We start from the raw sequence: 11,675 nt of genomic DNA, 5'->3' as shown, positions 1-11,675 counted from the left end.
TCGCTGCTGATTCTGAGTTCATTCACATCCAAACTCATTTTAATCTTACTCCCTTTATATTATTATTATTGATAAATTAATTTGATATCAAATAACATAAATCTCTCTTTCTCCCTCACACTTCAAAGGGCGCTTAATTGACTTAATCAAGTGATACAACTTCTTCACAACGTCTCTCAACTAGCAGCATGTGAAAAAACATTTAGCACGTTCTGGCTTTGTGGCATTTGAGGAATGCTGACACACACTTCCTGTTTCCGCTCCTTTCAGGAAATGGCAGACTTTAATCCCATTCCGCTCTCTTATCTCAGAGATGCTGTCTGAGCCCCCACAGGGAGGGTTTCTCCGGAGGGGGCGGGGGGGGGGGGGGGGGGGGTCCTGTATGCCTCTGTTTACTCTCACACTTTGTGCTGAGCTAAACATGCATCGTAAAGTTTGTGTTTTAAGTTGAAGCATTTGGATGTTCCTCTTTTCTGCAGCTTTGTGTTTGAACATACTTGGAAATTAGATTAAAAAAAACTTGGTTTCTATCAGTGGAAAAGTGATGTTTGAATGTCACATCGTTTTGCATGCAGACCCACTGAAGAGTGGCTCCATAATCTCACTGCTGAGCACAGAACTCTTAAACATTTTAATTAAATGTAAAGAGTAAGACACACACATTGAAGTGACAACAATTCTCTAATACACAATTTGAGGAATGAAATTCAGGAAAAATATTTTTATTTAGAAAAACACTTTTAAAATCCATTTCTTTATATATCCACTGAATGATTGAAAGAATAAAAAGTGCAAGTATTGTGCATGTAATCTCAGGCCAGTTGTGTCTGTTTCAAACAAACATTAAATCTATAGCTGTTCATGCTTATTTCTTAACATTTCTGTGTATCGTTTGTTTACTAGTCTCATGACTTTCAGTTGAATGGGAGTCATCAATTGTAGGAGGACATTAAGTAAATTAAAATATTCTGTTTTCTGACATTGACATAAGCTCCTTCAGTCTTACAGCTGCTAGAGACAGAAGGAGCCATAAATAAGAAGCTTTAATATTCTTCAAGTAGAAAAAAATGTGTCCATTCGAAGTGTAAAAAAAGAAAAGAAAAAAGGATCGATCCAAGGGAGAATTGTTTGATCCTCCATCCGTTCATGTCTCGCTTCTGTCTTTATCGGCAGGAAACATTTAGTCTTTGCTTTCATCACGGCTGCGTCTCATATTGTCCCTCTGTGGCGATAAAGAAGTCATTCAGCATGTTCTGCAGGAACTCAAAAGTGGGCCGCTCCTCAGGCGCCTGTTTCCAGCACGACATCATCATGTCGTAGAGCTCCTCGGGACAGCCCTCCGGACAAGGCATCCTGTACGAGAGGTCCAGGCTCCTGATCACCTCCGGGTTGGTCATCCCTGATTACGAGAAGAAAGACTAGTGAGAGATCCTAATAAACGTAAGGTAAACTGCAGCGAACAAGAGAGCGACATACAGTAGCACTTGGATTGGTTGGATTACCATATAGTTCCTTACTACATATGTCCTGCTAAACATCCACATGTTAATGTATTGCTCTGGTTCCTGTACCTGGGTAAGGTATTCTTCCATAGGTGACTATTTCTGTGAGGAGGATCCCAAAGGACCACACATCCGACTTGATGCTGAATGTGCCAAAGTTGATGGCCTCCGGTGCCGTCCATTTGATGGGAAATTTAGCCCCTGGTTGTCAGGAAGAAAGGGGAGAAAAACGTCTTGTTGAATTGGCTGGTGACTGAAGAGGTTGTACGTGTGAGTGTGAGTGTGCATGTGTGTGTTACTTCCTTAATATGAGGTGAATATATGACATAACAAGATATAACAGATATCTTGATATATATATCTGATGACTGTTGACACGGACAACACGTTCTATACCTTTGGTTATATTTGTCCTTTCTGTGTCAATGCCAGAAAATATTATGTATTACAATGTATTTCACTGGATTCACTGGATTAGTTGAAATATTTCATCCTCCCCTTATTATTTTGTACGAAAACACAATATAAACATCACAATGTAATTATTAGTCCAACAACTGGGACAATTGAAACAACAGCAGGGCAAGAATAAAGAAATATTGAAAAATATAAATCGGATAAAAAAAAATACACATAAAGAATTGTGATAAAAGATTTGATCTATATCTCCTAGTATTGCACTTCCTCTACAGCACGTGATAACAATTGCCTAAGAACGACAGCATGTGGTTAGACTGGTTAAAATAATGCACATCAAACGTTGGAGCCGTAGCTGCTATTATTATTATTTTTTTAATATAATTAATCTCTTAATTTATTTGTATGCATTTTTCTCCCGGTTTAGCGAACTAGGGTGACTTTATATTATTTAATTAATGAGGCTGATTGCAGTATGTATGCTGATGCCAGGCAAACAACTGTTGATGTGTAGTTGAGTTGAGACAGTTCCACACCATGTGCTTGTAAGGTGCTTGCAACCAAGCTCTCTCTTTTAAGCTGATAAGTGTTGCCTGTGGCCTATTTTTGCCATATTAATGCAATGTTATGTAATTTAGACTTTTTGTTGGGGAGGCAGTAAAATAAAGAAAATAAAAATACTTTTTTTTAGTGCATGGTCAAATCCGCCCCAGGGTGAAGGAGTACTAAAGAATTTCAAAACGTCTGGCTGTGGCCGTGGACTCATTTATTGAACCATGTTTGAACGACGAGGCGTGCCGTACCTTCATGAGCCGTGTATTCCGTCTCGATGATCCTGGCCAGGCCAAAGTCTGCTATCTTACAGTGCAGGGTCTCATTGACCAGTATGTTGGCCGCACGCACGTCTCTGTGGATGTAGTGCTTCTTCTCGATGTAGGCCATACCCTCAGCTATCTGTCATGTTAAAGAAATCCGGAAAAGAGCATCAGAAACAGGACTATAGGGAAATGAACATATCAAATGCTAAGTTAATATATGGTTTATATATGACGGAGAAACACACTTTACATATAAAAGTTTTTTTATTTGATGCTAAGTAGAGTATTATAAAACAGAGGAAACAGAAAGTCTTTTTTAATCTATAAAATTTTGCCAGAAATTGGAAAATTGCACTTGAAATAAATACATTTTAGAGTTTGTGTCGAGGGTTAGGTTTAGGGTTAGGGTTAGGGAGATTTTTTATGAAGTCGATTTTCTCTGCTCAGTGTGTACGGTAGAGGAGCACATGCAACAGGGCCGCTACATTGTGCGTGTGGATACATGAATTGTAGAGTAAATGTAGAGTAATGGCAGTAAAGTGGGTTTAAAAGGATGTGACGACTCTCTGCCCTTCAACATGCCTCTGAGTTCTGAGAGAGCTCAGAGTGAGTGGGAAAAAAAAAAAACATTTCCTGTCCGGATGTTAATAATTGATGCAGGGCGAGGCTTTGAGCCAGACGAGCAGAGGCCCCCATCAGAAAACCTCACAGCTGCTGCTGACATTTTCCACGCGTATTTACATCCTGGCCGGTGTCAGAGTTTACAATATACAACAGAGTGACTTTAGAACAGCTCGCATTTAAAAATAGTCTTTGAGGTCAGAAATAACGTCCATTTTTTTGTTTGTGGTAAAGTATGCCAAAAAATGTGTGGTTTCATGACAGCAGCAAAGAAAAGGGCTAAAGATAAAGAGAGATGTTATGGGTTGGCAATAAAAGGATGTCACAAACATTATAGAAACTTGAAGATTATAATTATATATTTCCTCACCTGCGCCGACATGTCTATCAGCTTGTTGAGCTGAAGCCTCTTTCCGTCGTCTGTTTTCAGAAAGTCCAGGAGACATCCTGCCAGTGAGAAAATAAGAAAAAAGAGAAGTGACTCCATCAGATAAAGAAATGAAAGATGATCGAGTGGAAACTTCAGTTTCATAGTCCAGTTAAAGTCCTTCAGTTATGCGGAAAGGCAGATTGCGACATACGGAGAGGGATCAAATTTAAATGATGTTGTTAAGTATAGAGCCATAAGGTTGTTTAAGGCCCTAGTGGCTACTAACACAAAAACAAACATCAGCTTGGTATAAAGTCGTTGGTGGAGTTCTGGGAGGTAATGTTTTCAACCCGTGTCTGTTTGTTTGTTGGTTGTTTGGTTGGTTGGTTTATTGCAAGATAAAAAAAAAAAAAAACTGGATGGATTTCCTCAGGTAAGACGCCATTAAATATTGGTGCAGATCTGGATCAGGTGCAGGAATTCCTTTTCGCCTTCTTTGGTTTCTAAGAGTTACACTGTCTCCTGAGTGACATCATAAGTGGTTAATTCTGTGCTTTGAGAATGTTTAAATTAAAACGACTGTAAAAATAAATAAGAAAAAAAAAATAATCACAGAATTGAATCAACTACCGGATAACATAATTTTGAAATCCCTGGTTTATATCAGTCAAATATGATTTTTTTTTTGCCTCTCAATTGTTTTCTCAGTTTGCTTTACCTATTACTATCTTGTATTGAAGATGTTTAGGCTCATAGGTTGAACTATATAAAGATATATTTACAAATATTTATATAAATCTCCCCCCCCCCCCCCCCCGTTTATTCAGTGTTTTACCATTGATCATGAACTCAGTGACGATGAGAATGGGCTCCTTCGTGACCACAGCATGGAGACGCACCAGTCGTTCATGCTGCAGCCGCTTCATGAGGTTGGCCTCCTCCAGGAAGGCCTTAGGCTCCATTGTTCCTTCTTTCAACGTCTTAATGGCCACCTTTTGGGTGTTCTTGTAGAAACCTGTAGTAAGGATCATAAGCAGTGAGACTCACTGCACTGTCTCTGTTCATCAAATGTCTTCCGGTGACGTTGGCAGCTTTCTCTCACCCATCCACACTTCTCCGAACTGCCCAGCTCCCAGCTTCTTCACCATTTTGAGCGTCTCTCTGGGAATCTCCCATTCGTCCTGTGCCCACGGCAGCTGGAGTTCATTGGGATTACAGGGGGCATACAGTCGCCGACACAGACCATCAGCGATACCTGAGGCCAATCGGACACAAATTATAATAAACAGCTTTTCTTTTTGATTTCATTGCTGCTGTGACACATTTCACTGAAACACAACAGGGTTTGTGAGCTCTCGTGTCCTCAACAGTTTCCTCAACAGTCTTGATAGTGTTTCTTTGTGGGAGCTGATGTAATGTTCATAAGTCGGTGTGCATTGGCAGCTATTCTAGAGATTTGGCCTCATTATCTTGTGGTTTAGTCGCAGGGGTGGAAAGACTCACACAGGAAATGCATGACACACCACAAGGGTCTAGCTTGTTTGTGCACCCGTCTCTTCTGCGCCTTGTGAGCTCAAATGAACTCATTCAAGTTCTCTCATCATTTTTCAGTGTTTTTGTAACTCTACTCACGGCTGTAGTACGTGACCAGCTCCTGTAGTGTTGGGAACGAGGTGGAAGGAGAGATGTAGAAGCCACCTTTGTCCAGAGTGCGGATCTTGTAGTGTTTCACCATGTCTCCTTGTTCCGCTACATGATCTCTGATTGACAGCGAGAAGGACCCTGAGGGGCAAAGCACACAGATGGTACCGGTTCTGCGTCCTGAGATTTGGCGCCACTGACATTTGTCTTTGTGTGGTAACAGATAAAGAGACTGATGGTGAGTCACCTTTACAGGTCTCGCTCTCTCGAACTAGAAAGGCACCCGGTTTATTACCAGGCGCCAAAAGCATTCGCTCAGTCTCCCTCCGACTCAAGTTCTTGAAATACCATCTACGAAAAGAGAGAACAACAACATTTATTTCTAAAAGTTGTTGCAGAGCTGGATTATATCTGCCACTAGTGTTGTGTTAAAATGCGTTGCTTACTTCTCCACCTCCAGCGTGTCTGCTCTGGCGATGTAATTACACGGTATTAAGCCCTCCTGTCCCGTCGCCAGCAATCTCGCCCGCCACCATTCTCCATTTCTTCAAATAAAAAGGAAATGATCATTGTTTGTTGTTGTTTTTTTCACTGTTGCTGGGTAAACGCTGAATCGTATTGGGACGGTGTGATGAGACTTACTCTTGCAGAACCTTGAGTCGGTCTCCTTTCTTGAAAGGCAGATCGTTGTCGTTGCTGCCTTCGAAGTCGTGCAGTGCCACAAACACGTAGTCTTCTAAAGTCAGGCATAGATAGATAGATAGATAGATTACTTTATTCATCCCCGAAGGGAAATTAAGTCGTCATAGCAGCCGGTACATTTGAATACAATATAATTCAATACAATAGAATAAAATGTAAAATATTGCAGTAGAAAGAATAAAAAAAGAGAAACACAAGATAAATAGGTAGATAAGGTGGAGTGGCAGTTGATGGTAATAGTACTGATGATATGATGGTAATGTTATTGTTAGACAGTATATAAAAAATAGTACAGTTTATATAGTATATAATATATATTTAGATATGATAATAATATATCCAGGCAGAGGGAACAGTTAGAGGAAGCGAGTTCACGAAGCAATTTCTATTTATAATACTCAATTTTCTATTCTTATTTCAGAATCCTTTAATAGTCCCACAGTGGGGAAATTTGAGGGTTTACAGCAACAGCGCAGCTACAATGCAACAAGAGCAAAAGAAAAAGCAAAACAACATAGTAAGAAACAAAAACAACAATGAGCAAAAAAGTAAATAGTAAATAAATAAATAAAGGCCTGTTTCTGTGCACAATCCTCTAATCCTCTGTAAAATAAGTGTATTCAACTTACTTTTTTTACTATTCTTCTCTACACTATAAGAATTCTGTATTTTTTGACAATGTCTTTGACATTATGCACACTTTTTTCTCATCTTTCGCGAATAATCTCATGTTTCACCCAGAAGAGGACAGAGGAAATACAGCTGAGATCTGTATCACTGGACCTAACCTCACAGCAGCAGTCTAAACACAATTTAACACTGGCCTGTTTTTTCAGAAAGAGTAGAAAATCGTGTTACGTGAGTTCAGTGTTCAGTCATTACCATTCTCCAAATGGTTATTTCCACTTTGTGCCTAAAGAACAGAAGAAGTTGTTTTTTGACATGAACATTCACAATGAGCCGGCAGTTAATGAAAAATGAACACAAAGACAGAACAGATTATTTTCAAATCACAGTATAGTTTTAATTCCTCCGCCAAGGATATACTGGTTTTTATTAGTAATCATACTTGGTGGACGTATTATTACAAAACTGGAAAATCCAGGATATCTTTTTCACAGTCTTTAACATTGTGATAAGATATTTTCAATGATTTCCTACACAATGATACATGAATCAATAAAATCATGTGCTTTTAAAGGACTGATATCTATGAGACAAGATCAAGTTTTTCCTTAGAGCATTCTACTTACAGTGAGATTCAGCGGGTGAGAGGCCGGAGATTTGTGTTTTGCTTTGTAGAAGTCGCCTCCGTTGACACGCTCCTGGTCACTCCAAGCACAGCCCATCCTGAATATATATATAAAATGGAAACAATTACTTTCTACAGCTAAACCACATACTAATAACAAGACAGGTGCAACACACATGTTAGTTGTTTATGTTCATACCTGAGGAAGCAGATGTTTTCAGCCTCCACTCCTCTCACTGCAGGGCCTTGTCTCTGAGTTCATCCCCGGTGCTGGAGGAATGAATGTAACGCACTGTGAACTGCTAAATAATATCACCCTGTTGTTACCGTGTCTATTTATGCACCAAATAAATTGGCTTTCATATGAGGAAGTGGAAAAATAAGTTTACAGACTTGGATGGTGCCGTTTGCATTTGCAGTTTACGCCACACTGTCATGTCAGAGACATAAATAGGGGAAGGATATTGTGAATTTGTTCTTTGTTTGGTGTCAGAGTGAAACTACCAATGTTTTTCACGTGTCACTGCTGTTCCTGAGTCTGTTAAAGCGGCCCCATGAGACGTTTAGGATAAATACTTATCAGAATTTCAGAGTCTTGAGAGCACATTTCAAAGTTTGAATAATTAGCAGTTAGAAAGGAATCTTATTTCCCACAACAGTTCCAGTGTAAGCTTGTACATTAAAAAACGACGAGTAAAACATATTCATTGAGTTACGTCTGATGTTAAATTATCATTTCCATTTTTAATATGCAATAAAAAAGCGACTTCTGTTGACTTGACTTTTCAATAATGTGTGACAAAACTCTAATGGTAATAATACATGTTGCACCGCTGTTGAGAAATTACTATTTAACATATCTATATTTAAGTATAACACAAAAAATTTTAAGTGCGACAGGTGTTTTCATTGTAACTGACCTCTGCTGCAACACCTAGTTATAGTATGAATATTGTCATTGTGCTATTTTCACACACCCTAGGAATAGTTTTTTCTCTTATTCAAAGTCATTTAAATTGTACACACATTTTCAGAATATCATTACAGTATCTGTACTTCTACCTGTCAGTAGAAGTACAGTACTAACTGTCAGTCGTGTATAGTGAGAAAGTCGTACAGTACCTTGACCTAGTCCCCCCGTCTGCAGTCGTCAAACCGACTCCACATGTTAAGAAGTCTCAAGTTCCTCATCAAAAAGTGCTTGTCAGTCTCTCTCTCTCTCTCTCTCTCTCTCTCTCTCTCTCTCTCGCCCCCCCCCCCCCCCCCCCCCCCCTCAGGGGAACTACACTGACTTTACAGTAAAGAGACAACAGTTTATTTATGTTGTCTGGTCATTGCTTCTCTTGCCCCCCCGCCTGCAGTTTATTTATGTTGTCTGGTCATCGCTTCTCTTGCCCCCCCCCCCCCCCCCTGCAGGTCCTCTAACAACATGACTTAACTTTGATGCCTTAACTTTCACCTGATTGTCGTGTGTGTGAAATAAACGAATATAGTCTCATCCTTGATATAAACACTGAGATGAGACTATTTCCAATTGTGTGTGAGTTTTATTTTTTGTACTGCTAGTCATTTTGATCTGCGGCGGAAAAGGGGGCTGGGCTGTGCTGTGCCGTGCCATGCTGTGCATTGCTGGGCTGTTCTATGTAAGTGTCTGAGTGAGTGTTGGTGAGTGTGGTCAAGGGTTGGGTACTGTTTCACAGAAAGAGCAGGCTTTCCATGACGTACGTCTCAGTTCCTCTTTTCTGTTTATGTCTACCATAATACTTTTCTAATGAATAAACCTCAATGCATTTTTGCAAAAATGTGGTTTGGAAGAGTGGTACACATCAACACCACTAGATGGACTCGGAACAAGTAATGAGTCAAACCCAGAATAAAGTGAGTGCTCATGGGAAGAGTGGAAGTGTTTCTTTCATATACAGTATATGCATTTAGTCTTGAAGGCTACCAGATCTGTAAATATTGTTCTTACCATATTTTTAACACTTTTTCTGAAGCGTACGTGTATCTTGAGTTAATTTTATTTTTTATAAAAGTGTTTATTTCCTTACAAACCTGCTTTGACCTATAACCTGCTGAACATAGACTCTAACACCACATAGGTAAAGCTCCTTATTATACAGACAGATGTTTGTATAGTCTGCACTAATACTTTAATTACTGTAATACTCTAACTGTAATTTATAAGTAGTTCTGAGGTCGGTTCAGCAGAATCAATGAACTCTAAAGACTTTTTATTGTGATTATTTTAAGAGCTATTGTACTTTTATGTGAAGGAAAGACACCATTCCTATTTACTAGTGTATTAAAAAAAAAAATATTATCACTATAATGTTGGGAAACTTGCAAATGCATTTATCCACCACAAGTGCTTAATACATAATACGTACTTTTTTAATGGTAAAATAAACCTGTTTGGGGTGTGATTACATGGGCAACAGATACATATTTTGTCATGTATTTTGCACTGAGAAGACGTTGTGTGTTAAAATACTCAACCCTTACTGTTAGTGCTCCACAAGGATGATTCCTAAAATACAGGTTTGGTTGATTTCCTCTTATCACTAGTGCTTTGATTTTTTAAATCTCTGCGGAGACTGTATTTACCTCTAGGACCATGGAGCGGTCCATGTTTGAGGGATTATGTTCCATATGCTAAACTGGTTTCTGAGGTTCCCCTTACATGACACCAGATGGCACTGGAAGACACCAAAAGTGTGTTTCTTTCAAGACACTTCCACTTTCCCCTGTACTCACGTCACGTCTATTATTAGACAGCCACGAAATTGACTTAAAAGATTCAATAAAGTGCTGCATCCTCTGTATGTGGTGCCGAGGCCAGTGTGCGGATGTGGAATCGAGCCGATGTGCGGTCAATCTATCAAAGTACAACAATGCTTTGGTTTTTCACACCAGCTAACCAGCTCTTTCCTATTGTCACCGTGATATGCAGCGGTGGAGGGAATTCACCCATTTCCATCGGACCATAAACACAACACAATATGCCCCCCCTACCCCCACCCCTTGTTGAATATCAAATGAATCAAAGAACTTTGATAAGGAAGGTGTCATTCAGAATAAGTTGTACCCTCTTAGTGCGGAGAACAATAAATCTTACAGCACTGGAAGTGTTTGTTTCCTATTGGGTGGGGGGGGGCTTTATAATACACGCAGTGTGGGGATATTACTCTCTGGGCAAGACTTCACAGGTTTCTGTTTGGACCACCTGTGCTGTGTGTGGGGACCGTGTTGTGCTGGAGTTCTCTGAATGAACAACCTCACTTCACTGCACACACACACACACACACTCACACACGCTCACACACACACACACACACACACACACATTCTTACACACACAGGCTGCAGGTGCATGGTGATTGTTATTGAGTGCGTCCTGGTTACTAACCGCTGTTTCTCTTTATACTCTCGTCTTCTGGTTTTCCATCAGCCCTTGTTTTCTTCCCAGGGCTTTGCGGATGCTTGTGTACAGCTCGGTTGGGGTCCCCAGACATTGCATCCTGCCTGCAGAAGGGTCATAAGTGGCCCCACAGGATAACCTGAACAACAGTGGGAAAGAAAGGGAGCGTGGGTCTCCTTCGCTCACGCAGTCCTGACCACCCCTGTGCCAAAAAGCGTACATGGTGCCAACGGCTGCTTTCAGCTCCCATTATTAATGTGAGTGTGCAGTGCATGTGACTGAAAATGTCCCGCTTGGGTGTGTGTTTTACATTTGTGTGTGCGTGGGTTCAGCTTTCTATATATTCAACATGAAGATTAGAATTTGAATATTATCTAGAAGCTGTACTCTAAGTGCTGTTTAAAGTATTAGACGTGTTTATTATAACATAGACACACCACACACACACACACACACACACACACACACACACACACACACACATAACATTGTACTTCTATCTTAGGTAGGACACTCAAAGGTATAATTCATTCCCTAGCCCAACATCCTTACTTTCCGAAAATTGTTTTCACTCCATAGGTTTAAGGCTCAAAATGGCCCTCACATAGACGTCAATATAGACATACAACATACAAACAATACACATACAAACACACACATGCACGCACGCACACCTATCATCACGAACACACTTTCCTCAATTTTGATCCCCCTTCTGCATCACAAGAGGCCCCTCTTTGACTTCCTGCCTCTGTGGGAACCGGTTCTGTCCTCTGTCACACATGGAGTGAGAGACGGTCTCGCTCCTGCATTTGCCCCCAAAAAAAGACAAAGTGATTGTCAATAAACAAGGAACAATTGAAGCACCTCGATGTATTCAACAGGCGCCGCAGCCATTCCTCATGGGACGCCTCAGGAGAGCTTCACTTTT

The 11,675-nt window shown here is 40.2% G+C and overlaps 1 protein-coding gene across 2 annotated transcripts; it reads right to left on the bottom strand.

The window, feature by feature from the left end:
* Positions 1–706: 706 nt before the first annotated feature.
* blk (BLK proto-oncogene, Src family tyrosine kinase) lies at positions 707–10,979 on the bottom strand. Of its 2 annotated transcripts, XM_062412069.1 has the most exons (14): positions 8,446–8,530; positions 7,523–7,593; positions 7,325–7,421; positions 6,954–6,984; positions 6,012–6,105; positions 5,816–5,914; positions 5,617–5,720; positions 5,361–5,510; positions 4,831–4,983; positions 4,564–4,743; positions 3,729–3,805; positions 2,723–2,873; positions 1,572–1,703; positions 707–1,399 (listed from the first exon to the last, which is right to left on the bottom strand). In XM_062412069.1, exons 3-14 carry the CDS (start codon positions 7,418–7,420, stop codon positions 1,197–1,199), a joined length of 1,470 nt encoding a protein of 489 aa, XP_062268053.1. In that variant the 5' UTR covers position 7,421; positions 7,523–7,593; positions 8,446–8,530; the 3' UTR covers positions 707–1,196. The 2 variants fall into 2 exon arrangements, with proteins under 2 accessions (XP_062268053.1, XP_062268054.1); XM_062412070.1 differs by lacking the exons at positions 6,954–6,984; positions 7,325–7,421; positions 7,523–7,593; positions 8,446–8,530 and adding an exon at positions 10,733–10,979.
* Between the last annotated feature and the right edge of the window lie 696 nt (positions 10,980–11,675).

This window comes from Platichthys flesus, chromosome 18, assembly GCF_949316205.1.
Source record: "Platichthys flesus chromosome 18, fPlaFle2.1, whole genome shotgun sequence".
In the NCBI taxonomy this organism is placed as follows: domain Eukaryota; kingdom Metazoa; phylum Chordata; class Actinopteri; order Pleuronectiformes; family Pleuronectidae; genus Platichthys; species Platichthys flesus.
Note: the sequence above shows the minus strand (reverse complement) of the source record. Positions and strands in the feature narration are given on the sequence as shown.

What these genes read in the sequence shown, in the direction of transcription:
- blk (XM_062412069.1), bottom strand. Translation starts at nt 7,420, where the DNA reads ATGGGCTGTGCTTGGAGTGACCAGGAGCGTGTCAACGGAGGCGACTTC. An exon ending in GACACGCTGGAGGTGGAGAA is followed by an intron (nt 5,721 to 5,815) that starts GTAAGCAACGCA and finishes CTCTTTTCGTAG; the next exon opens with ATGGTATTTCAAGAACTTGA. An exon ending in GTTCGGAGAAGTGTGGATGG is followed by an intron (nt 4,744 to 4,830) that starts GTGAGAGAAAGC and finishes TCCTTACTACAG; the next exon opens with GTTTCTACAAGAACACCCAA.